A 26922-nucleotide genomic window follows, 5' to 3' on the forward strand; every position below is an offset into this window, starting at 1 on the left:
TTGCTCCCTTGCTACAACCTGCAAGTTTCCGTCTCCCGAGGGTAAGGGAGCTGTTGAGAGCGTCTCGGCGGAGCAGTGGGGAGGTTTCCCCCTATGCAAGAGCCCCGCCCCCTTTCTCTGCCCCGCCTCCCCTGATTCCTAAGCTTGGGCACAGCTGGCAGGTGGCTTGCCAGCTGCTCTGCGCGGGGAAGGGCATCTGGGCGACCCGCTGTGGCAAATGAGAGGCTAGCAAAAACTATTGGGGTTGAGGGGACGAGGGAGGCCCCCCTCTTTCCTTAGGGTGATTTCCAAGGGACTTTAGCAGGGCTTGGAGGGTTGTTGTTGTTAGTCGCTAAGCCGTGTCCGACTCATTGCGACCCCCATGGACAACGCTCCTCCAGGCCTTCCTGTCCTCTACAGAGTCGATTTAAGCTCACACCCGCTGAATGAGAATCGGAAGAGAGCTGGAAGGGGCCTTCGAGGTCTTCTAGTCCAGTCCCCCTGCTCACGTAGGAGGACCTATACCATTCCAGACAAGTGACTGTCCAGTGACTCCCGTCAGCCACCTCATTCTCTATCGCCCCTAGAACAGGGTCTCCAACCTTGGCCACTTTAAGCCTGGAGGACTTCAACTCCCAGATTCCAGCCAGCAAAGCTGGCTGGGGAATTCTGGGAGTTGAAGTCCTCCAGGCTTAAAGTGGCCAAGGTTGAGACCCCTGCCCTAGAAGGAGGGGACTTTTGCCCTCAACCGTTCCCAGCCTTCGGCTCTTCTCCAAGCGAGCCCTTCCTTCTCACGAGGAGGCCAAAGTCTTGGCGTTTCATCTTCCAACACCAAAAAAAGAAAAAGGAGGATTAGGCAGAGATGGTGAGTCTGTAGCCAGTTCCAAACTCCTGAGTTCTTATGGACTTAACCCACAACCCAGGCATATCTTTTGAACCTTGTCGCTTAGCCTGCCAGATACATTTAACCTACACAATCTTCCAGCCGGCATCTCGGAGCCCCCAATTAATTTTTTTTTTAAAAAAAGCTAAGCCAAATCTAGAGAGAGAGAGAGAAGTGACCTCACCTCATCCCCCCCTCCCAAAATGCAGTTTTGAAGGCTGCAGCGGGGCCTCCCCAACGCCATTGTCGGAATTGGGCCCCCTGAATGGCTGCCTGGGGCAGGCGTGCAGCTCAACGTCCGAGAGCGGCCGTCCCGAGGGACCCTCGGGGTTCCCACCCCGCCCGACTTCCGTTTGTGTCCCCTTTTCTCTTCCAGGCCCTGCAACTGGTTCCTCTTCTCGGACGTCCTGAAGCGCCTCAAACTCTCCTCCCGCATCTTTCAAGCTCGCTTCCCGCACTTTGAGGTGGCGACTCTGCCCCGAGCCGAGTTCCAGCACCAGATCTCGCTCAGCCAGGTCTTGGCTCCCGAAGAAATCCGGGAATACGTGTGTCGTCCCTCGGCTACTCCGGGCGCCCTAGAGACGGTCGAGCTGGTCCGTTACCAGCCGGAGCTGGTCCGCTTGCTGGGCTCCGAAGTGGCGTTCGAAGCCTGGAGCAGCTGACCGGGGGGGTGGGGTTGCTCCCCCACTCCCGCGTGACAGGCCAGCCGGAGAAGGCCCCGCCTCCCCCTCCCGCCGTCTCCCCACCCACCCCGTCGGACTGCACCCCGAGGCAATAACGGACCCACGAGGCCGCAGGGGATGGAGCGCAACTCTTCGATTGACTGGCGGCTCTCCTCCCATTTGGGGGCAGGTGGAGGGGAGGGAGATGGCCAGGAGCTGCCTCCTCCTCGCCCTCTTTCTCCACCACAACAACCCCCCCCTCCCCGCTTTCCGCGGACTTCTTAAAGTGTGCTACCCCTCCCCCTTCCTTTCCTTCTTGCAGAACTTGGTGGGTTTTTTGTTTTTTTTGGGGGGGGGGTTTATTTTTTGGAGTGGAACGCATCTCCCTCTTTTTCCTCCTCCCCCTCCTCATTTTTAAACCCTGCCCCCCCCCAAGTTCTTCCAGGGTATTTATTTAATTAGTATTTAATTTGTGGTGTTCCTTTTGAGTGGGGGGGGGAGGGGAGTGCGAGGGGGGAGGGGAAGGGGCGAGGGGAGGGTTTTCTGCTAGGTCTGTATCACTGTGATTCTTGGGAAGGGGGAGCGGCAGGAGGGGCAAAGCGGGGGAGGGGGGTGTCTTCCTGGAGCGCCCCCTCCCCCTTTTCAAATCCCGGCTGGACCAGACTGCTGCTGCTGCTGCTTTCGTGGACTTTATGAAATGTGAGGAGGAGGAGGAGGAGGAGGAGGAAGACAATGAGGTTGCCCCCCCCCTTTTTCTTTGGTTTTGGGGGGGGGGACCTCCAGTTTCTGTTCTGGGGAGGGGAGGGGGAAGGATTCCCCCTTGGGCTCCCTCCCTCCGCACCCTTTTCCCGGTTATCTCATCTCTGCTGTTTTGGGAGAGGCGGACGGGGACCGAACCGGTTATGGAAGCCAAAGGAGTTTCAGTATTCTGGTCTAACTCCCCCCTTGTCTCTTCCCTGCTATTTTTTTTTGGGGGGGGGGGTATCTTTTTGTGGTTTTGTTTTGTTTTTTAATCTTCCGGGGGGCGGGTGGGGGAGAGTCGAGCTTGGCCCGGCCACCTTCTTCAGCCAGGCAGTGGAGCAGCAGCCCAGCTTGGGGATTTTTGGGGGGGCAGGAAAAGGGGCACAGATCGGGGTCTCCAACCTTTAGCAACGTGAGGAGCTCCCGGGAGTTGAAGTCGTCCTCCGGGCTTAAAGTTACTAAGGGTTGGAGGCCCCTGGCATAGATGGTACAGTTTTAATGTACAGGTGCTAACCAAGGACTGGGCCGTCCCATTTGACCAGCTGCCCCCCTGTCAACGGGACTCGGGGTGCCAGGATGCTTTGCTCATTCTTTTGTGTTGCGGTCCACCTCACACACACACACACACACCCCGCCGCCCTCCCAGTTGGTGTGTGGGGGGGATAAAGCTGCATTTCCTCTCACTTCTGTCTTCCCCCCCACTCCGTTTCCCCCAAGGAGGCTGCCTGCCTCTTCTACACCCCCCTTCCCCAATTCTGTTTTTTCTCTCCCTCTCCCCCTTTTCTTCTTTCTCATGTCGAGGCTTCAGCCTTTGGGTGTTTTATTCTGGCTGCTGGTTCCACCCCACCCCCCCTTTCCCCCCCCCTTCGGTTTTGTTTTCTTCTTCAACGAGGCTTTTGGTGTCAAAAAAACACTTCTGTACAGAAAAAACCTGCATCAGGGCCCCCCGTCTCCCGTGTCTCATTTCTGGGGAGGGGGCGGGTGGGTCTTGCACAGTAAGGTGGGTGGAAGGACCTGGCATCGCCGACGACGCCGGCTCCTCCGCTGGGAAGAGGAGAAAAGGACCTCTGTGCTGCGTGGACGATTGGGAGAGGCAGAGGAGGAGGAGCTGGGATCCCCCTGCCTGCTGTCGCTTTTATCCTGGCCACGAGGGAAACTCGTCTTCCTTCCTTGATCAAACCCCAGCATCCTTTCTCTCTGCACGCCACGGGTGCCCAGCCCATCTGAGCTCGGTGTGTGTGCATGTGTGTAGCAGGTCTTTCCGAGGGACCATGTTGAATTTTGCTCTGTTTCTCAGAGAAGGGCGGAAGGGGGAATAAGTCGAAGGCAGCAGGAAAGTTGGTCCAGGAAGCGGGACCGCTATCTACGCGCGTCCAGCTTTTTCTCAGGCACCCTAAAGCCGTCGCCGCCTTTTGTGCCTGCCGTTCCCGCCAGCCAAATCAAACGTGGAAGGGAATTGCGGTTAAAAACAGCTGGGAGCTCCCGTTTTAAGAGCCGCCTTTTAACTCTTTGGTTTCCTGCCTTGCTCTTCAGCGCTCTTCCTGCTCCACAAAAGTGGCCGGGTTCCAAGCCGTGACGGGAGCCCTTAACCCTTTCAGCCGCGCCAGAGCAGCCTCAGCTGCGGATGTGCCGTTTTTTTAAAAGACACCTCTTTGTGTTTCTAAGAATCCAGGCGTGCCAGCCGGTGGGATTTACAGGGTCCTGGCTCTTTTTAAAATGTAAATATTAAGGGGACTGGTGCGGAAGGAGCCTCGGGCCTGAGGAGAGGACTTCACTCCATTAAAACATCAGCTGCCTTTGGGTCTTGACAGATACGTCAAACAAAAGAGGCAAGGGGGTTGTCTCCAGGCCACTCAGCCTATTCAAATGGGATGGACTCAGCAGGAGACCAAAGCAGTTGCTCCGGCCTAGCTTACTCCCTCAGCATATCAAAGGGTTGCTCCAGCACCCGAACTTTGGCAAGCGTGTGGACTTCAAACGCCCAGAATTCCTCCAAGCCAGCCTGGCTGAGGAATTCTGGGAGCTGAAATCCACAAGTCTTAAAAAGTTGCCGAGGTCAGAGGCCTCCTGCCCAAGGAGAGTTTGCCCTTGTGATCGTACGGGACTTACAGAAATTTCCCCAAGGTGTTTTTTGTCCAAGAGGCCACTGGACTTTCTGGTTTTTCTTTTGAAGACGTTTCACTTCTCATCCAAGAAGCTCCTTCAGCTCTGGCTGGATGGTGGGAAATGGAAGGTTTTATATTCTTTGCAGGCAGCTGGTCATTTGCATCCTTTTAAGAGAGTCACTGAGGCGACTCTGAGAACACCGGCAAACCTCCAAGTAGCCCAGGGGTGGGGTCTTACCGGTTGTGTCCGGTTCTATAGAACCAGTCGCTCCGAAGAGCAGCTGTAAACCGCTGCCCCACTTAATATTCCCCCCCCCCTTCCAGTTAAGAGCAGAGAAGGGAGTAGGCCAAGGCCGGCTGGGTCTTCGTCATAGCAAAGTTAAATCTCATTTAATTCACGGTGCAGGAAAAGAAAAACGGGGCCGGGAATCTCCTATTCACATTTGCCCCAGAGTGGCAGGAAGACACAAACGGAGAGGATTTGTACAAGGCTGCGCCCGTGTCTCTGTCACTCCACTTGCAAAAGGCAACCCAGACTGCCCCCCCAGCGTTCATTCTTCATGGATGTTAAAAAGTTTGGCAACTTCGTTCAGGTCAGCGTGTTCCTCCCCATCCTTAATGATCTGCAAGAGAAAAAAAGGAAGCATTTTTTTCAGTAAAAGGCCCTTGGGGCAGGCGTCTCTCTCTCTCTCTCTCTCCCTCCCTCTCTCTCTCTCCCTCCCTCTCTCCCTCTCCCTCTCTCTCTCTGTTGGATCTACTCGTGCCTTGCCTAACACAAGCCCACTTAAAAAGCTGGACAAATCTCTGGCTACTGGCTCCTTTATCCAGGAAGGGCAAGAAAGGAAAGAAGAAGCACAGGGCACTTCGCTTTAGCTCACTTCATCCTTCATTATTCTGCATTTTAGAAGAGTTTTGTGTTTGCCTGCTTCTCCGAAGTAGCCTTACCCGTAGATCCTTAGTTGCTGATGAATGGTGAGTAAGGGCAGAAGTAGTAGGGGGAAAAAAAGAATTAACCCAATCCATAATTATAAGGTCAAAAGAGATTTGGATGTTACAAGGTGGAAGAGGAATCGCTCGCTGCTGGAGGACTAGATTTTTATTAAATCACTGCACACTTTCTGTAAACCCAGCTGCCAACATCTGTATTTCCCACTGCCAGCCTATCACAAGATTCAGCAAATACTCCACTCTCCCTCCCTCCTTCATCGTCCTCGTCTCTATATGCTGGAGCTGAATCTCAAGGCTCTCTTTAGCTTATTATATGCTCCTTTCAAATAAGGGAAGTAAGAAATTTTGACCAAACTCCATCCAGAGGACGAGATATTTTCTAGTAGAGTCATATTTTCTTTCTCTGGGCACAATGAGAATATTTCTGGGGGGGGGGAAACTCCACATTGGTGACAGGAAGGGCATCTGGCCGGTAAACACTCCGCTCCATTCACTTGCCCAGAGTTCACCCTGCAAGGGATTATGGGGTCATTAAATGAGGACCTCTGATTCTTGGTGACTGCATGGACTAGTCCCTGCAGTTTCCTTGGCAAGGTTTTTCAGAAGTGGTTTGCCATTGCCTCGTTCCTAGGGCGAAGGGAAAGAAACTAGCCCAAGGTCACCCAGCTAATTTTGTGCTCGAGGCAGGACTAGATCTCACCATCTTGCGGTTTCTACCCTGTTACGTACATAACACATGTGTAACCTGCGTACATCGGCACGCTACAGAATTCCAAATCGGAGTAAACTGAACCCATCAATGCTCCTTCCTCCAACCCGGTTGGTTCCGTGCATGCACCCTACGCCCCCTCCCGGAGAAGAATTGCCCAAGCTGACCTTCCGAGCGATTGGCATCCGGTTGAAGATGTTCCACAGGACAATGCCTACCACCACTTTATCCCGGAGATAGAAAATGACGCCTTTCCCATAATCCTCTCCCTGCTGGGGAGCTTGCGGGGTGGAAAGGGAGGCCGCGGAGACCTTGAGTTCCGAGGCTTCCAGTTCGGTTTCGCTCTCTGAACGGATTCCAGTTCCTAGATGAACATCAGCCAAACACAAACTGGATCAACAATTGCCCCCCCCCCCAAAGATATTGGGACCCTTCCTTCTCCCATCACACCCGGGAGGCCCCGTGCTTTCAAAAGACAGGCACTTCCATTTCCACTGGGTAGGCATGAGTAGCTTGTTCAGCCTTCGAAAAGAAGAGGCTACTTCCTCAGAGCACACTAGGCCCTAAAGTTAACCGCTTTATGGTGGCGCAGTGGTTAGAGTGCAGTACTGCAGGCTACTTCTCCCGCTTGCCAGCTGCCTGCAATTTGGCTGTTCGGATCTCACCAGGCTCAAGCTTGACTCAGCCTTCCAACCTAAATGAGGACCCAGCTTTTGGGGGGCAAGAGGCTGACTCTATAAACCACTTAAAGAGGGCTGTAAAGCACTGTGAAGCAGTATATAAGTCTTAAGAGCTATTGCTATTGCCCTTCCTTCCTTTCCTTCCCTCCCTCCCTCCTCTTCCCCCCCTTCCTTCCTTCCTTCCTTCCTCCCTCCCTCCCCTCCCCTTCCTTCCTTCCTTCCTTCCTTCCTTCCTTCCTTCCCAGTGCTTAGAATGCTGTATTACATCTGCCCACTGTCAGTTCAAACTTGACTGTCTCAAGGTTGACTTGGCCTTCCATCCCTCCAAGGTGGGTAAAATGAGGACCCAGACTGTGTTGAGGGGTGATAGGCTGACTGTAAACCACTTAGAAAAAAGGGTTGTCAAGCAGTACAAAGCTGTATAGACGTCTAAGTGCGATTGCTATTACACTGACACACTGGAGCACTGAAGTCTCTTAAGGGCTTTGGAAGGAATATCTATTGAGGATGTTTGAGATATTTGGATATACTCAGTCTGGAGATAAGAAAACCAGGGGGTGACAGCAATGTTGAAGTATATTAAAGGTCAAATAAGAAATGATAATGTGGGAGGAGGAGTGGCAAAACCTGGTGGGGGGGAGTTAAAAAAGGACTCTGCCTAGAATCTCTATGTAGTCATAAGCAAACTAAGTCCAACCTCCCCCTTGAATTCTACTGACCCTTATCTAACTCCAAGCAGGTGCTGACGGTCAGTTGAGAAGATTCCACTGCATAGGCACGAGTAGCAATAAATCAGTTTAACTGGACCTTCACCTGCGGATCTGGCCTTTTGTGCCTCGCAAATGGCAAAAATGGTTCACGGTAGCTTCAAAACATAGGACCCCAAAGAAAAAGGCAGCAGAAGTTGGCCTGGGGACCAGGATAAAATTCCCCATGGTGAGAAAACTGCCACAATGGAACAGATTACTTTAGGGGGGGTGGTAGCCCCTCTGCTGGGGGTGTTTCAACAGAATTTGGAGGCCCACCTGCCTGCGATGCACAGGCAGGAGAGGCTGAACTAATGACCGATGAGGTCACTCCCAAATCCTTACATTCTAAGATTTGGAACTCTGGGTCACACAAGGAGGAAGGCTTACACAAATAATAAAACCACAGTATGGCCTACCCAGGTAGCCTAGCGGTCCACCCCATGGAAAACAACCCCTCTAGAATAATTCAGACTGTTAACCTGATTCCTCCGTGGCCGATTTTGGAGTGTCCTTTGCTGTCCCTTTAGCAAACACCCCCACGGTGGGCAAGCTGCTGTCCACAAGGCCAATAGCTTCGTATCCAACATCTGGGCCTAGGTCGCTCCTAAAATGAAGCCAGGAGAGCACACAATATGGGGATTAGTTTAGAAAGGAATGATGAAATCCTGGGAATCTTGCTATTGACATAAAGGGATCTCTCTCTTTTTTTTTTTTTTTTGAACCTTTGGACTTAAAATGAACCTAACGCTGGAACATCGTTCTCTTTTGGTGCCACGAAAGAACAAATCCTTTTGCAGACACAAATCATACTCCAAATATTGTTCTTCTGACAGAAAGCCATTGGGGACCAAACTCCAGATCACTGACAAGCGAGCCGTTCCTTTTTAAGTATAACGAAGTTGATTACATATAATTAATACGATGCCTTCGGTATGTTTGGCATTTCTCCTTTCTGCCAGGTCACAAATGACAGCTCAGTGGCAATTTTGGGAAGGATTTGCAAGGACGTTCTGCAGCCACCTGCATGCCTTCAACCCAAGGCAGATCCACAGGGAGCAGAGATACTCAGAAACAAAACGGACAAGGAGCACTTAGAGGACAGCCTCTGGAATTCTTTTCACAGCTGTGGCCAGAGGTGGTCTGCATTTTATTCTGCGCTGCCTGTGTGTGCGTTGGGAAGCACAAGTTGGGCTACACACCCTGGGTAGAGGAGGGTGGGTGACATCAGCAAACTTGTGAGCTGCTGACCAGCCGCCTCCCCAGTGTGTAAAGAAAGCACTGGCGATTTATTTTTTTCTGGAATTATTTTGCTGCAGTCCTTGGCTGGATTCAGGCCTCTTTCAGTCCCTATTTTCTGTAGCTTCTCTCTGCCATTGTTAGTTCCCTCTCCGTGGAGTGTTCCCCTGCTGCCAGGTATCAGGTAAAGGAGGCTGGGCGTGGCTAGTCTAGTGAGGAAAAGGACCAGGGGAGGCAGGAGAGCAGTCTTCCAATAGTTGAGGAGCTGCCACAGAGAGGAGGAAGGGGTCAAGTTATTTTCCAAAGTGCCAGAAGGCCAGACAACAATGGATGGAAACTGATCAAGGAGAGATTCAACCTGGAAATAAGGAGGAATTTTCTGACAGTGAGAGCAATTAACCCATCGAACAGAAGTTGCCTTTGGAAGTTGTTGGATGTTCATCACTGGAAGCTTTCAAGAAGAGACTGGACTCCCATCTGTCAGAAATGGTGTGTAGGGTCTCCTGCTTGGGCAGGGGGTTGGACTAGATGACCTACAAGGTCCCTTCCAACTCTGTTAACAATCCATAACCTGTAATCTAATCTCCCCTTTTGCATCGTTTTTCTCAACAGTCCTTGGACTGAAAGAAGGAAAAGGAATGAAAAGTTACCAAAACATGGACTGGTGCCAATACGGCTTTGATGCTCCCGTCATGTTTTCTCCCGCCAGCCTTCCACTCACAACCGCGTGATCGTGATGCTCCACTCGCCTCCGGCCTAACTTAATGTCATAAAAACACGCAGCATCTCCTGCCTGTATGGGGGTGGGTGGGGGGGGGGGAGGGAGACAAAACAAGGAAGGTGAGAGAGATAAGGTGCATTTTCACCCTCGCCTTTCAGTTTGCTGGGATGGCTTCACTTTGGGATTATATTTTTGCTTGTTTGATTTACAATAGATCCTTTGCTGACCGTTCAAAGCTAACAACGGCACTGGGAAAAAAAGGAACCTGCACGCATGTTTTTCACACGTACGACCGTTTGCAGCATCCCTGCGGCCACAAGTTCAGCCGCTTGGCCACTGACTCCCATTTATGACGGTTGCATTGTCCTGGGGTCAGCAACTTCTGACCACGGGGAAGCCAGATTCGCTTAAGAACCGTGTTACTAACTCAACAGCTTGCAGTGATTAACAACTTTGGCACGAAAGGTTGTAAAATGGGGCAAAACTCACTTAACGACTTGCTTAGCAACAGAAATTTCAGGCTCTGTTGGGTCGTAAGTCGAGGACTACCTGAAGCTTGATGGTGGGATTTTGAGAAGCTCCTTCTCAGATCTCATGGCTGATCTACATGTTGGATTCTTTGTGGGTCTTTGTGAGGACATCCAGACTTACCACCCAGATATTGGACCGGGCCTGTAGCTCGGCGTTCACTCTAAAGCCCCCGAAGTCAGAATCGACTTCCAAGCCGGCCGACTTTGCCAGCTCCACGTTGGGCTCCAAGCCCACAGCTGCCACAATGTGATCCGTCTCCACCTGAGCGGAAGGAAAAAGCAGACACAACTGTTTGCACAGCGCATTTCAACGGGGATTTTAGGATACAAAGAGAACCAAAAGGCCATCTCTGCCCCCACACCGCCCCAAGGGGCAGGTTACACCGAGGAACGATCGTGAAGAGGCACGGGTGGTGGACAAAATAATATGAATTTGGATCCGTTTCCCACGATCGGGCCCGTGAAACGGATCAAACTTTTCTCTAAGTGGGAGTCCTTTTACAAATGGGGTCTCCAACCTTGTCAACTTTAAGCCTGGTGGACTTCAACTCCTGCAAACTTAAGACAGCTTTGCTGGCTGGGGAATTCTGGGAGTTGAAGTCCTCCAGGCTCATATAGTTGCCAAGGTTGGAGAGCCCTGCTTTAGAAGTCTGACAGCTACTATAAAGACATTGTCCCAAGCCCCCTGTCGTGCCCTTGTTAGGGTCGGACTCTGAGGGAGAGGAGGGAGCCCACAGGGAGTGGGGATGTGGCTCCGGAGGTTGTGGAGGAGGCTGAGGAAGGGCAGAGGCCGGCTGGGCTGTCAGAGGAAGAACCAGGCCCATCCCCTCTGCATCCTAGGGCACGCAGAGAGGAATGGAGAATGAAACAACTTGGCTTATGAGAGAGGAAGCGGCCATGAGCCCCATCATTGGCTGAAGCTATGGTAATATATAGTATATAAGAGAGACGGTTAAAACACAGCATTGCCAGAAGCAAAGCATGTTTTATTTTGGGCTGAAGTTATCTTGGTTGGCATCCTTCCAACAGACTGTGCCTTGTTATCTCCTTGAAGTTGGTAATTACTTATCCTGGTCCGTTGTGGAAATTCCTTCCTTGTAGTTTGTTTTGGTTTTTTATTTCACCTCTACCTGCTCACTGAGTTCGGACTGTATTGCTTTCTTTTGAAGACTATTTTTGAGTAAGTTTGATCTCCAAGAGAGAATTATTTGAACAGTGGGGCCAAGTTGGAGGCATTAAAGGACATTTATTTACACTCTGGATTTTGTTACGTTTGTGTTAACACTCTGGATCATCACACCCCCTCTGGGAAACTCCACAAATTTTGCATTAAATGGAACTCACAGGCATCTAACCCTCGATGTCTATGCAGATTCTCAGCCACCCAAGGCCACAGTTGCCCCAAAGGTGCCTTTTTTCTTTTTCAAGAGGCAAAACTGGACTTTCTGTTTTTTTTCTTTGAAGACGTTTCGCTTCTCATCCGAGCAGCTCCGAAGAATGAGCTGAAGAAGCTTCTTTCGATGAGAAGCGAAACGTCTTCCGCAGGAAAACCAGAAAGTCCAGTTTTGCCTCTTGAAAAAGAAAAAAAGAAAAAAAAGCACCTTTGGCACAATCTAACCCTGGAGAAATACGCAAGCGTTGTTTTGCATTACTCACTTTCCTCCCATCCTTCAACTCTATGAGCAGCCGATCCCCGGCTAAAGATACCGACTTCACCACGGCGTTGGGAATCACGTCGACCCCCTCTGAAAATAGAAAGGCGGAGGTGGAGAATCCTAGAGGCGGAGCTCTCGCCTCACAACCAGGAGACTGTGAGTTCGATCCTAGGTAGAGGCAGGTATTTCTCTCTCGGGGCACAATGAGAATATATCCACTGAATATAACTTCGCATTGGTGACAGGAAAGGCATCCGGCCAGTAAACGCTCAGCTACGTTCAGTTGCCCAGACTCCACCCGCTAAGCCTCCAGCCGCACTAGGAACAGTGGTGGAAAAGAAAGCAATTGGCAGTCTCACCTTGCTTAACTTTGTTGGTGGTCCAGTTGCTCAGGTATTCAGGAAGGACTCTGCCCATATTGCCATTCTCTGGGAACATTTGGATGACCTCAAGGCCCTTCGACTGCGCTGCAAAGGGAAGGGGAGAGCTTAGGTTGCCTACTTGGTTTTTTTTCCTGGGAGTGATTCGTTCAGCCTGGAATCTGGGCATCGGGGGTTTCTGTGGGCCCTGCAAACATGTCTCTCTTTTAACGCGTGGCCATTAACGGCTTCACTCCGGTTTTCTTACTAGGCAGAAAGTAACCAGGAAAAAGCCGACCTGCCTGTGGATGCCTAGGCTGAATTATACCATTGGAAGACATCTGGAGGAGGCTTGACAGGCTTTGGCAGAAAAGGTGCAGACAATATGCCGATTTTTAAAAAAACTTTATTGCCGAGCCTTTGGTTTGGTTTGGTTGTTGCCTTTTTCTTTCCTCTCATTTGATTTGACGCAGCTATAGTCTCTTTTTTTTTCTTGTTTGCTTATTGCTAGCTGCCTTGAAGTGAAAAAAAAAAAAACTGAAGATCAAGGGCAAATATTTAAACACATGGACAATACACACACACACCAAATGAAGGCCAGGCACAAGGCCAATGAGCAGCAACACCAAGGAATCTGGGCTGAATGGTTTGGAAACAGAGGGTTTATAAAGCCAGCCAGCCAGCCAGCTACCAGAGGGTATTGCTGTTTCTTTGGCATCCAAGAAAACTAATGTGCTAGGCTGCAATAAAAAAATAAAATAAAATAATTTGGTTTATTTAGCTGAGTTAATGCCCGAGTACCAAAAATACACCGGAGTAGGAGTTCAGTATCTGAAGAAATGCCACGTTGTGTCAGGTAATTTTTTAAAACGTCTAGAACTAAGCCAAAATTCAGGAGAGAGAAAATCAAAAGGCACAGCACACAGGGCAGCGTTGTAAAATTCTTGGACATGGTAAAAGTGCCCCGATGACAATGGGTATCACTGTTACATATTTCATCCATAATCGTGTAGTTTCAATGGTCAGGTCGCGATATTTCGTGACTTTTTTCCAGTTTTTTTCCAGATTTTTATTATTATTAATTATAGACATTATTCAGTAAACATGAAATGCAGTCAACTGGACATTTAAAAATATATCACGATTATTATTAACTGGCACTGATGGGTTGCTGCCAGCATCCTAGGTATCAACCAAGTATTTTCTTAAAATATACGATGTTCCGAGTAGCGCAGTATTTTGCTGTTCTGGTTGTTGTTGTTATTATTATTGGTTAATCTTTAGTGAGATTCACAGCCTTTGGGGTTGGTTGCTAGCTCAACCAAGGACCTAGGAACTGTTCAGGTAGCGTCGGAGGATATCGGCTGTTCCAAGTAGTGTGGTTTTTTGCAGAATCAGGGTATTCAAGTCTGATAAATTCAGGATTTCCAAATAGAGAGGTAGCCCTTTAGGTATTGCCCCAAGGGCTCCAATTACAATTGGGATAACACATGATATTATTATTATTATTATTATTATTATTATTATTATTATTATTATTATTATTATTCCTGATAGGTCATAGAAAACAAGAAGAGTTGTCTTCATTAATAGATGTCTTACTGATATATGCAATGAATATATCATTAATAGATGTCTTACTGATATATGCAATGAAATTTCATAAGGAAAACAAGGATTTAGATACATTTGAAGTCACTGGTTCCAATACCTTAATTAAAAAAACCTAAGAGCCACTTACAGCTGCTCTTTCTGGGTGACCACACTCACCTTTTCGCCCCAAAGCACAGGCCAACTCGCTCCCTAGGAACCCACCACCAATAATGGTGACTGATTTGACTTCTCTGGAAATTTTCTCCAGTGAACGGAAATCCTCAATCTGCAATGAAATTGTGCGAGTTTGTATCCGTTTTTCTTTTTCATCATCAGGTTTAATAAAATTCCTATCTCTCTCTTTTTTTGTTTTTAAAGTCAGATCAGAAACATGCCACAGGACAGGTGAAAGAAACAAATCTGCCTTCTTAGACCCACTGAGATCTCCGAAAAATCTACTCCTTATCTCAAGTTTTGGTTGAACATTTCATAGAATAGCTGTACTGTATTTTTTTTCTCCTTCTGCTCATGGAAATACAGAGACCAGCCAAGTAACATACAAATGAAATAGAATCAATGAAATTTTAATGCATTTTTTTTAAAAAAATCTAAAACTCTGCTCATTGCACACTTTTCAAATTAAGAGGTAGATGAGCGCAACCAACAAAGGCACTTCCTCAGATTACCTTCCTGAAGAGCGTGAGCCTCTTTTGCACCTCTGGACCTCCCCTCTCAAGCACAGGAAGGCTCCTTGGAGAACCACCTAAGGAGGGAAGGTAGAATAAGCTCACCTGAGGACTTCAGGTCAAAGCTCTTCAGGCCATCACCCAAGAGGGTCTGTAGCCAATGGCAGTGAAACCAGTACACAACGATGTCATCCCGCCGATGTAACTACAGACAGTCTTCGCCTTACGATCCGTTCAGGATGTTTCAAAGCGAGGACAGTTTCCGGAAAAGTGACTTCCGTCTCAAAGTTATGCCCCTCGCAAACCCCCATGATCATAAAGTCAACCTAGCAGGCCCTCCTCACCTGTAGCAATTAAGCATTTGTCGTAGGCGATCTGCAGGCCATTGTCAAGTTTCACCGTGTTGCCTCTGACATCCATGTGGACCACCTGCAAGTCAAACAAGGCTGCTTTTTCTCTGTGTTCAGAATGACTCTTCGCATCTCTGGAGCAGAAACAGAGCTCATCCCTAGTTTTAGTTTTAGTTTACTTGTCATTGCACCTCGTTCAACGAAATTAAATACCATCTTCGGTGTACATTATGACTATGAAAATAAACACAAACACACATCCTTCGCATTCTGTACAACTGAACTGAAAACCCCTGATACTGCATTAGTGTTGCCCTATACAGCATAATTCAGTAGAGTTACTGCCCTGGGATAGAAGCTGTTTTCAGCCTATTTGTCCTTGTTTTTATTATTCTGTAGCATCTGTCAGATGGTAACAATTCAAAAAAAGGGTGCCCAGGGTGAGATGGATCTTTGAGGATGTTTTAAACTTTCTTAAGGGTGTGGGAGCTATAAAGGTCTTCCAAAGAGGGGAGAGGGCAACCCATGATCTTCTGGGCAATGACATTAACCCTTTGGAGCACTTTCCTATCTGCCCCTATGCAATTGGCAAACCATACAGAGGTGCAGGATTAAGATATTCTCTATGGTGCAGTAGTAGAAGGTCACCATCAGACTGGTAACTGGGACTGGTCCAATAAATCTAGGCATCTGAGTCAAAGCTATAAAGAGCATCGACCCCACCTCTGTCAAAAAGTTTATGCTGGCAAAGTTGCCCTCACGCACAGCTGGGTTAGCTTTTGTCTGAAAGTCTTGGGTGAACTCAGCTACTGAGATTTATACAGAATAGTTCATGGTTCAGCGCTGGGCCACCGCGGCTTGCTCAAGGGATTTTGGTTTTGTGCCATCTGTGCTCCTTTTCACCAAACCAGAACAATTGTCCTAGAAGAGTCGTGTTACTAGGGATGGCCAGAAAGTATTTATGTTTCGAATTTATGGTGCACTTTGAATGTTTTGGCTGCCCTTGCCTGCAGAAAGAAAAATGAACGGGACAGAGTAAAAATGGGCTGCAAACCAAGGTCTGATCCTTGTTCCACTCACCTTCCTTCCGCTGAGGACGGCTACACCACCATTCTCTACAAACATCAGGTCGCGAGGGGATGTGTAGAAAGAAGCGGGCTGAAAGTACACGCTGCAGGGAGGAGAGAAGAAGGAAGGTGAGTTAGGAGGAAGAAAACGAAGACTTTGTGAGGAAGTGCCAGGATTTTATTTTTCTGTGAAGCAGAGGAGTACTACTCGAGACGCAGCCACGTCTTCTCTGTGGGCTCCTGGATAAAGGCTTTAAACTTGGGCATCTCACAACTACTGTGGCAGTCCTCCACTAACAACAACTGAGTGCAAATTATCCATTGCTAAGTAAGACAGCTAAGGAGTTTTTGTCCCATTTTACAACTTTTCCTGCTGTTGTGGCTGGCGGAGCTGGCAGCGGAGTCAGACAGTAATGAGGAGGTTGGGGAGGAACCTGGGCCAGTCCTGGAGGCTGAGGAAGGCTCGGATGAGGGCTCTGCATCAGAGGCAGAGGTGGAGCCAGGGCAGGTTGGCAGTCATCAGCTGCCTTCGGGCTCGGACAGCAGTGAGGAAGGGGAGCTTCTGGAACCGGTTCCCAGCCTGCGCATGCGCAGAGCTGCCAAAAGGAAGGAACAATTAAGAACTCAGGGAGTAAGGCCACAGGTGAACGATGAATGGCCCCCTCCTATCAGGATTAAAAAAGGAGCGAAAGGGGAGGGAGCTTTTGCAGGAAACAATTCGTTCGTTCCAGCCTCATGAAGATCTGACTGTGTGCCCAGCCCTTCCCTGTCAGCACTAAGCGTGGAAATATTTACCGGGCAGCTTTCCAAGTTAGAGAAGGTCTGAGCTAATAATTATACCTTTGCAAGACTGTTTGCCGGGCCGTTGGCTGAATGTGAACGCAATAAATTCACATTCATTTAATAAACAGAAGTTTTGCCGGGACTCAGAGTGGGCTTAGTGCTTTTTGGGGAGGCCTAGGACAAAACACCTGCACGGTTGTTACGTGAATCTGGCTTCCTCATTGACTTTGCTTGTCAGAAGGTCACAAAAGGGGATCACATGACCCTGGGACGACGCAACCATTCATAAATAGGAGTCAGATGCCAAGTGTCTGGATTTGGATCACACTGATGTCATGCCCCTGTCAGAGTCTGAATCTGAGGAAGAAGATGAGCAGCTGACAGGAAGTGCAAGTGTGGCTCTGTTGGCTGTGGGGGAAACTAGACAAGGGCAAAGTCCAGCTGGACAGAGCAGGGGAGAGGTAGAACAAGGGAGTTCAGAGGAAGACCCAGGCCCAACCCCTCTTCATCCTAGGGCACGCAGGGAGGAACAGAGAAGAGAGCAAAGTGGGTTGCATGGCTTACGGGGGAGGAAAGGGCCCTGATTCCCTTCATAAGGCACACCTGGGAATGAGAGTTTATAAGAACTGAATGTTGACTGCGGCAGCTGCTGGGAGCAAACGTGAGTTTATCTTGTGTTGACTTTGGTTATCTGCGTTCCTGGCATCCTCCCAACCGTGTTGAATTACAGCCGTTCCTTCACATCTGGAATTCCTTCTCCTGCCCTGCCAAACTTAATTTCCTCATTTTGCCTTGATTGGACTGATAGTTACAGTTTTTGTTGACCACGTTTTGGACTTGATCCTCTGCAGCCAAAGGCTGTTCCTGGGAGAGTTTTTCTCCAGCCCAGAAGGTAATCAGGACATTGGGGGCAAAGTTGGAGCTCATAAAGGGATTCCTACCGATTATCTGACTTGGGTTGCCTTTGTGCCACGCCCTTTGCGTCATCACGCATGACTGTGGAGATACTGCAATGGTCATACGTGTGAAAAATGATCATGTTCACTTTTCCCGTAACTTCGGTCAATGAACAAATGGTTATAAGTTGAGGACTGCCTCTTATCATTTCGGATTGAAAGGGGAGGGAAAAGCCAGAGCCCACCTCCGCTCCTTGCCATTCCATTGCTTGAACCGCAGAGTTTCCGTCACATCCGCATCTTCAGAAAACCAAAGCTCCTTGGAGAGAGGAGGGCGCATGTAGGGAAGCTCAGGGTCTTCAGACACAATTAACACCTGGGGTGTGGGAACACAGGAACACACAACATTCAACACCTCAACAGGCCCCAGAAAAAGCCGCCAAGTAAGAGTGAGACATTCGGGGTGCTTACGCGAGCTGCAGGATCTCGAGCCCGGATGGATCTGGCAGCAGCAAATGCGGTGGTGCCTCCCCCGATCAGCAGGAAAGGAACATGGGGCGGGACTTCTGGACGAGGACCTGCCGGTGCGGCTGCAGGAAGTAATAAAAATGTCATGAACAGAACTTAGTTCCGGAGGGAGGGAGGGAGGGAGGGAGAAAGAAAAGGAAGGGAGGGAGGGAGAAAAAGAGAATGAAAAAGGAAGGGAGGAAGGAAGAAGAAAGAAAGAGGGAGGGAGGAAGAAAGGGAGAGAGAAAAAGAAAAGAGGAAGGAAGGAAGGAAGGAAGGAAGGAAGGAAGGAAGGAAGGAAGGAGGGAGGGAGGGAGGGAGGGAGGGAGGGAGAAAAAGAAAAGGAAGAGGGAGGGAGGGGGAAAAGAAAGAAAGAGAAAGGAAGGAAGGAGGGAGGGAGGAAGAGGGAGAGAGAAAAGAGGAAGGAAGGAAGGAAGGAAGGAAGGAAGGAAGGAAGGAAGGAAGGAAGGAAGGAAGGAAGGAAAAAGAAAGAAAGAAAGAAAGAAAGAAAGAAAGAAAGAAAGAAAGAAAGAAAGAAAGAAAGAAAGAAAGAAAGAAAGAAAGAAAGAAAGAAAGCTGAAATGCAGGAGTTCTTAGCCTTACTCTTGTCTTCCTGATACCTGTGAATTCCTTTTTCGGAAGCAGCTACAATTGCTTTTGTTTTGAGGACCCCTTAGTGTTCTTGAGGTTGGTTTTTTGTTTTGTTTTTCCTTATCCAAACTAGGCAACTTCATCAGCGCAAACCCTCCTCCCTTCTAGCACTGTTGAGGTAACCTAGTTTGGGTTAAGGAACCGTCTGCAAGAAAACCACCAAGCCCGGGCAGCCCCAAGGACCCCTCCTCTCAACCCTGAGCTACAAATGTTCTCCTTTAATGCTCTGGTTCCCCCTGCATCAAGAACCGCATCCCTAAGTCCACCCGCATTGCATACACATTGTTTTAGGGTCTTTTGCAATCCGAGGCAAAGAGCAAGTATTGCTACAGATTGGGTTGGCAACTAAACCTGATTTCAGCACTTCCTGGAGAACCATCCAGCACAACACGGCAACCTTTTGCAGGCAGGTTTGATCCCCGGGGTGTCCTAGCGGGGCTCTGAGAAAGCTTTGCAAAGAGCAAAATCTGTTGCTCTGCCACAAGAGAAGCACGGACAACTTTTAAGAGTCTGGAGTTGCCATCAAGTGTGAGGAGCCAAACCGAGCAAGGCCAGGACCAATAATCCCCTGACCCCAGTATCAAGTTTAAACTGAATTCAAATTTATGGTCCATCAAGATTAAAATGTAGTAGAGGTAGTCCTCGACTTGAAACAGTTCATTTAGTGACCAAAGTTACAACGGCACTGAAACAGTGACTTACGACCGTTTTTTTACATTTATGACCGCGACTGCAGCGTCCCCACATGGTCAAGTGATTCATAACGGGATGCTTGACAACTGACTCATATTTATGACGGTTCGGGTATCCAGGGGTCATGTGAGGAAAGTCAATGGGGAAGCCAGATTCACTTAACGACTGTTTCCCGAACTTAACAACTGCAGTGATTCGCTTAACAAGGGCAGGAAGAAGTTGTAAAAAAAAAAAACGGGGCAGAACTCTTTAACAAATTTCTCGCTTAGTAACAGACATTTTGGGCTCAATTGTGGTCATACGTCGAGGTCTACCAGTGAATGCTTAAATTAACAGACCTCACTTCAACAGGCTTTGGATGCAAAGAATAAAATGTGTGGCTAGATGTCTCTGAAATAATGGGAAGAGTTCATTCTGCTGAGATTTCTGCTTCCTGGTTCAGTGGCATGGCCGGCAGAGTAATTGGCCAACAATAGTGGCAAAACCCAGGTTAAGATGAGAGGCAGGCAGGCAGGCAAGTGGCTCAACATATATATGCACAAAATATGTAATGCAATATGCACAAAACTGCAGTCAGACTTTTTCCATGTCTACAAAAATGCCCTTGGATTTAACCGACATTGGACGAAGAGAATCTCTTCCCTTCAAATAGTTCATTAAAACAGTGATTTATCCGAGGGAGGGAGGGAGGAAGGGAGAGAGAGACAGAGAGACAGAGAGAGAGGGAGGGAGGGAGGGAGGGAGGGAGGGAGAGAGAGAGAGAGACAGAGAGAGAGAGAGAGAGAAAGAGAAATGTGTGTGCTGAGACTGACAAGGGAGGAACCAACCACAAAAGATAAGCCTCCTGTGACTAACATGACTGAAACAAAAAAGTTACGATTACAGATGGGAGGTGGTTGGAAGGGCTAAATTGATTAATAATATAAAAAGGCAGAGATCTCTGTAATGGTAACTTAATATTCTGACGATGTCAGCAAAGGCTGACGAAAGCTTAGTAAGTACAATAAATGTAATTTTTAGTTCCAGAGATCGCAAGATGTCTGTTTCATATATATAGACACACACATGCATACATATTCAGCCATAAGTGTATGATTCTATCTTTTGATGACATTCTCAGTTTATGAACAACTTTTAAAGGGACTCTGAAGGAACCAAAGCCAAGCCTTGTAGATCAATTTATACGATCTACAGTTAAGCTGCGAGGACCAACGGTCTTGTGCAGTATTAAGCATTTCCCAAGTTCCCCAAAGGGTCCAAAGTCGACCAAAATGATCAGCTATCAACTCTGCAGAAGCAAAATGTAATAATCCCCAGTTGCACTAGTTTTTATGTCCGCTTTTGCTGTGCGACTCTTCACTGGAGTGGAAAAAGAATTGTTTTGTTGTGCTATAGGACGAAAAGGCTAAATTCAAGTGGGGCTGGTGGTGGGACAAACCATATCTTGCTTTTAAGAACTCTTGCTTACCTTTAGTGCCTTGGGAGGAAGAATCTCCTTCTAAAAAGAGAGAAGATAAAGAGTCTGGCAGGATATCAAGTACAGGACCACAGGGTACAATTTTATGTCACAGAACATGCAATGTGCTTGTTATTTACAGTTGTCTGGTGCAGCTAATAAGCGCTGAGTCCTAATATGGTGGTAGTTTATTCCATTTCCCTGGCTGACATGAAGAGTTTCTCTCCACTAGTTTCCTTCATTCCATGAGCCTCCCGGAGTCGCTCGGTAGTGAGGTGGGTGACACAGAAATTTAATAAATAATGGGAAATCAGTCTCGAGGACTGCATTGAGATGAACTGCACCACCGTGTCCGAAACCTTTGTCTCGTATGCTTTCTCAGGCTGCGAGTAAATACAGTGTCCAGGTCTTCAATATTTTTCTAGTCCTCTTTTATTTTGATTGCTTGAATGCAGTCTTGCAGGTTGACTTTGCCCACTGCTAGGAGTTCGATTCTCACCAGCTCAAGGTTGACTCAGCTTTCAAACCTTCTGAGGTTGATAAAATCAGGACCCAGATTGTTGGGGGCAATATGCTGACTCTGTAAAGTGCTTAGAGAGGGCTGTAAAGCACTGTAAAGTGGTATATGTCTAGGTGCTATTGCCCTTCCTTCCTTCCTTCCTTCCTTCCTTCCTTTTCCTTCTTTTCCTTCCTTCCTTTCCTTCCTTCTCAGTGGTTAGAATGCAGAATTGCAGGTTAATTCTATCCACTTGCATCAGTTCAAATCTCATTTTAGCCACCTCGGAAGGATGGGAGGCTCAAGATTCTGCCTCCCATCCTTCCGAGGTGGGTAAAATGAGGACCCGGGTAGTTGGGGATAATATGCTGACTGTAAACCGCTTAGAGGGCTGTAAAGCACTGTAAAGTGGTATATAAGTCTCAGGGCTATTGCTATTGTTGCTGTGTTTACTATTTAAGAGTAGCAATGTTGTCTTCAAAAAGTTGTCATCTCTGATCTTCCAGTTGGTCTAATCAGGGTCTATTGCTCCAATTTCTGAAACTATGTTTATGGACAACTAAGGCTACCTTAGATTCCCATGGAAATTTTGTGCGTCCTCAAGTGCTAAAAACCCACTTCAAATTCAGAAAACCTACAGAACCGAGCTATAAAAGCCAATTTGCTACAACTTGGCGCCTACCTGAGAGGGATTTCATCTGGCTAGCCATGCGCTCGTTCCTCTCTGCACGGTCTACATCTCGTTGTCGAGCCCTCTTCAAAATCACGTAGGCCTGTAGAACGAAAAGGGCACGTTTTTCACAACCCTACAGGGGCACAGGGGGAGCACCATTCCCCCACTCACACAACTTTGCATTTTGCTACAGCTTAGCTTGCGATTCCAGTGGCAAGAACAGCAGCTGGGAAGCCTTTCCTAAAACTGTTGTTGAAGCTGAGAGCTTCTTTCGTTAATAGCTAAATTGGACACCAGTTAACTATTGATTTGTAGGACCCGGGTTTAAAAAACCAGAATCAAAAAAGTTTTGTGGAAGTGAAGAAATTCATGCTGTGATCTTAGGACACAGTGAGTGGTTGAGACCGTGAGAGGTACTTAGTTCATCTCTGTTTCAAGGCCACTGAGCCAGCGCTGTCCGAAGACATTTCCACATTCATGTGGGCAGCATGATGTCATGGAGTAGTGTTACCTTCCCACCAAAGTGATACCTATTTATCTACTTGCGCTTGCATGCTTTCGAACTGCTAGAATGCCAGTAGCTGAGGTGAAGATGGGAGCTTACCCTGTCACATGGCACTTGGGTCTCGAACCTGGGCTGCCGGATTTCCAGCTGACATGCCCAGCATCTTAACCACTGAGCCACCGCTCTGCCCATTTGATGGGATATGGCAGCAGAATTATTTTTTCCCCCAATCATCCCAATTTCTGTCCTCAATATTTTTAGGGGGAAAAAACCATGGGAAGCCAGAATACAGGCTAAGAGGGCCACCTGGTTAGATTGGGTTCCTTTTTTCGGTCATCCAGGGTCTACTTACATAGAACGCATTTCCAATTGCGAAGATGCCCAACGCCACGGAGGTATAGAGTGTTTTGTTGTGCTGCCATGAATAATTAGAGGTCGTCATTTGCCTGCAGGGATGTCTTTCTGAGGGAATCTTCCATCGCTGGAAGAGGCCTGGAACCACAATTTATTAGGAAGATTGTCAGTGATGCACTTTCATAAACCATGGATGAAAAGAAGGCCAACCCTCCCACAAGAAGGCTTTCCTCACAGGACAACCAGTTGTCTGGCCAAAGATGACAGTGATTGACATCACAACATCCAGCAAGCTGGCTGGGGAATACTAGGAGTTGAAGTCCACAAGTCTTAAAGTAGTGGACACCCCTTAAAGTTGGTCTCAAGCATTGGCTCACACGACATAGCCCTCTTCTCAGAAACAGATGGTCAGAATAGGACTCATGCATCCATTTTCGTTGTCTTCTGATTAATTTGACCATCTATTAAGTCATTAAATATCTTACGAAACAGATGGTCTCCTACCAGAGGGCCAAGATTGCTTAAGCTACAGTTCCCAGGGTGCCATGTGTAAGTGGGAACATGCCACAGCAAAACCTCAGGTTCATGCTCTTTCCCCCTTATCTTTCACATGGTTAGACTTTACAATGTTTATCTTAACTGGTCTATTATGCTAAATTAAAAACAGGAAAAAGAACTTTTAATTCTTTTGGGTTGCCTGCAAGAGGCAAAGGAATGTGCACGAGGTGTGTTAAACAACTGTTCAAGGCAATGCGTGATAATCTCCGATCCAAGTTCACAGTTCTAATGAAATAGAATTTAGACAGGAGAGGCATTTGATCCTCTTATTATTTTAATTATTTTAATGTGGCTTCTTTAATAGTGTCTTAAATGCCACATTTCACCCATTTCTTGCTGAATAACAATTATGACTTGGTAGTTTATAATAAAGTAACAACTTCATTATAAATTGTTCCATATAAGACATGGAGGGCAAATAATTGAAATAAGATCAGGGTAATTTTATATGCAATAATTAAGTTTTATCCATTTCTTTCTCAATTGGTGACATTTGGCAAACAGACACATTGATCTTGGAGATAATAGTTCTAACCTGTAAAATCGAAACACCCGTAGACAGACCGCACTTGTGCAACACTATGCACTGAGACTTAATTCAAGAAGCCCAGTATAACCAAGGAGAACAAGCACTGATAGAATGCAGGAAGTCCTCAACTTATGACCACAATTGACCTCAAAATTTATGTTGTTAAGTGAGGAATTTGCTAAAGTGAGTTTTGCCCCGTTTTATGAATTTTCTCACTATTTTTGTTAAACGAATCACTGCAGTTCTTAAATTAGCAACATGGTTGTTAAGTGAACCCAGTTTCCCCATTGACTTTGCCCGTCAGGTCGCAAAAGGGGATCACGTGACCTCGGAACACTCTAACGGTCATAAATGTGAGTCCATTGTCAAGCGTCTGAATGTAAATCAGGTGACCGTGGGAATGCTGCAACGATCCTAAGTGTGAAAAATGGCCCAAAGTCACTTTTTTTCCAGTGCTATTGAGACTTCGGTCACAACAAATGAACTGTTATAAGTCAATGTATACAACTCACGAATACCAATGAAAGCCTTTGAGGAATAAGCCAAGTTTCCCAAAAAAAAAAAAACAACAACCCTGCAATGACAGACAGCTTCATTGTCTCTTTACAAGCCCTGTTCTGAAACTTTGGAAAAAGTTTGGGCTTCTCTGCAGTGGAAAAGTGGCATTTTGCAAAGACAAGGCAGAGGAAAAACTGGAATTTCTATCCCAAAGGTGCTTTTCTAAAAGGCGAGCAGGCTTTTTCTCCTTGAAAGCATTTTGCTTCTCTTCCAAGAAGCTTCTTTAGTTCAACTAGAACATCCCAGAGCTGAAAAGCTTCTTAGTTTACTTTACCTGTCATTGCACCTCGTACAACGAAAATAAATGCCATCTTCAGTGTACATTATAACTATACAAATAAAACACAAACACACCTCCTTCGCATTCTGTACAATTGAATTGAAAACCCCTGATATTGCATTAATATGGCACTGTACAGTAGAATTCAATATAGCTACTCGTGAAGTTCTAGTTGAACTAAAGAAACTTCTTGGAGGAGAAGCCGAAATGTTTTCAAGGAGAAAAAAAAAACCCCAAAAGACCATTTGCCTTTCAGAGAAGCACTTTTGGGGACTGAAATCCATGGTAAACTAAAGCGAAACTAAACTAAATTAAACTATAAACTATAAACTCAACTCAACTAAACTATAAACTAAACTATAAATTAAACTATAAACTAAACTATAAACTAAACTATAAACTCAACTAAACTAGAAACTAAACTAGAAACTAAACTAAACTAGAAACTAAAGTATAAATTAAACTATAAACGAAACTATAAACTCAACTCAACTAAAGAAGCTTCTTTAGCTCTTGGAGGAGAAGCCAAAACGTTTCCAAAGGGGAGAGGGGAACCCAAAGAAAGTCCAGTTGCCTTTTGGAAAAACACCTTTGGAGGACAACCATGTCCTGGGTGATTGACAACCTGGGTGATTGACAACCTGGGTGATTGACAACCTCCATAGAGATTTAGCCATGCATTTCTGCCTGGGCGATTCTAGCAAACAGCCCAGGTTCAGGGCAAAGCCAGATCGGGAGATTCACCTGATATTCCTCCCCACCCGATTCCACCAGGTTATGCAAGGAGGCTCCTCCAACCTGGCGCCCTCCGGGGCTGCTCAATTCCCCCCCCCCACCTCTCCGGCCCAAAGCAGCTTCCTCCCCGGGAAGGGACTCTCGAGCAGAAGCTGCACCCATTTCCTTCCTGTGCCTGTCAGAACGACCTTGGACCGTTCAGCGGGTCCTGCGGAACTCGCGGCCACTGGATTTCCCTCGTTAGGGGTTGGGAGGGGGGGCTTGTACCTGCGGGGCGAGGGAGGGAGGGGGCTTTGAGGAGCAAATGAGGGGCCACTTAAAGAAGGGGGGCCGGCAAGAGACAGACCCCAGCCCACCCTACCCCGATGAGCCCCTCTGAGGGGAGGGCAGGATGAGGGGAGCGGGTGTAAGGGGAGGGGCTCTCCACGGGTTCTGCACCCCTCCGTCCGACCCGCCTCCACCGCTCCCAGCGAAAGCTCCTCTCACCTGGCCCCGCCACAAAACACGACCTCCGCCCGAGGCCCTGAGCCGCTCGCGCGGCTAGACGGTAGCGGAACATGACGACCTGCGGGGCGCGGACGGGACTCCCGGTCACCGTCCCTTATGGAAGAACCGTGTTTCCCCCCCCCTCCTTTCTGCGCAGGCGCGCCGGTGCCTGGCCTTGCGCGCTCTCGACGCCATGCTGGAAAGCTGGACCCTGCCCGCCTTTCTAGGCATTCGTACTCTATGCCTGTGGGGAGGTGGGGGGGGGCAAGGGAGTGGGGAAGGGGGCGTGGCTGGCTTCGGGCTACAGCCGGGTTTTGTAATTCTAGAAATGTGAAGACTGGGCGGAGGTGGATAGATTGACATTAAAAATAAAGGACAAAGAAGACCCAGAATATTACTTAACATGGAATAGGTTTTACGAGAGGTTAGAGAGGAGAGGTGGAAATTAAATGAAGATTATTGCTACTATGAACTGAATATAAAGATGGTTTATAACAGAGGTCTAGCTGGCTGGAGAATTCTGGGAGTTGAAGTCCACAAGCCTTAAACTTGCCAAGTTTGGAGACCTCTGGTTTATAATGATAAATACGCCAGTATAAATAAGTTAATATAAAGAGCTAATATAAATAAATCTAGTTGAAACTATTCTGTTACACGATTGCAATTGGTATTAGCATCTGTGTTAATACATCTTTTTGTTCTTTGCTTTTCTGCAAATGATATGCCCTGACAATACACTGTATTCAAAATATTTATTGAATAAGAAATAAATGATACGCACTGCATTGGGGAGAGAGCCGGAGGGAGGGTTGTGCAGATCCACGCACAGGGTCTCTGGGAGCAGCCTCTTCTTCTGCGTGAATGGACCTGCCCCACATCTCTAACTCAGTCAGCACCAGCTGGACTGCAAGGGAGGAGGGCTGGTACAGGTCTGCTGGAGAGTCTTTGGGCATCAGGGTCCAAGGTTTTTTTTTTGCAGCCCCCAGTGTCATTTTGTAAGCAAGGAGTTGGATAGAAACTCCTGGGTGAAGCTTGGATCGAGGTAGAGGAAGCTTTTAGGGAATCCGTGCTTGCTTTCACCAGTGTAAGCGTGCGGGGGTGGGGGTTAG

General features: G+C 47.7%; 2 protein-coding genes across 2 annotated transcripts in view; one reads left to right on the plus strand and one right to left on the minus strand.

The window, feature by feature from the left end:
* Window positions 1-3212, plus strand: part of BCORL1 (BCL6 corepressor like 1) — a 41364-nt gene extending 38152 nt beyond the window's left edge. Inside the window, 2 exon segments of the mRNA XM_087941034.1 lie at window positions 1-41; window positions 1239-3212. The exon segment at window positions 1-41 is cut by the window's left edge and continues 116 nt beyond it. Of these exon segments, the coding sequence (XP_087797160.1) occupies window positions 1-41; window positions 1239-1524 (327 nt within the window). The 3' untranslated portion in view covers window positions 1525-3212.
* A 1520-nt stretch (window positions 3213-4732) lies between these two features.
* AIFM1 (apoptosis inducing factor mitochondria associated 1) lies at window positions 4733-25974 on the minus strand. The gene is made up of 17 exons (XM_026702974.2): window positions 25814-25974; window positions 22666-22805; window positions 21818-21908; window positions 20652-20681; window positions 17804-17922; window positions 17578-17708; window positions 15667-15757; window positions 14581-14665; window positions 14237-14313; window positions 13728-13836; window positions 11958-12065; window positions 11600-11688; window positions 10065-10205; window positions 9343-9485; window positions 7936-8060; window positions 6195-6391; window positions 4733-4993 (listed from the first exon to the last, which is right to left on the minus strand). The coding sequence occupies exons 1-17, from the start codon at window positions 25884-25886 to the stop codon at window positions 4922-4924; spliced, it is 1821 nt and encodes a 606-aa protein (XP_026558759.1). The 5' UTR covers window positions 25887-25974; the 3' UTR covers window positions 4733-4921.
* Between the last annotated feature and the right edge of the window lie 948 nt (window positions 25975-26922).

The sequence above is a fragment of the Pseudonaja textilis genome, chromosome 12 (assembly GCF_049901715.1).
Source record: "Pseudonaja textilis isolate UNSWEBS1 chromosome 12, rPseTex1.2, whole genome shotgun sequence".
Classification (NCBI taxonomy): domain Eukaryota; kingdom Metazoa; phylum Chordata; class Lepidosauria; order Squamata; family Elapidae; genus Pseudonaja; species Pseudonaja textilis.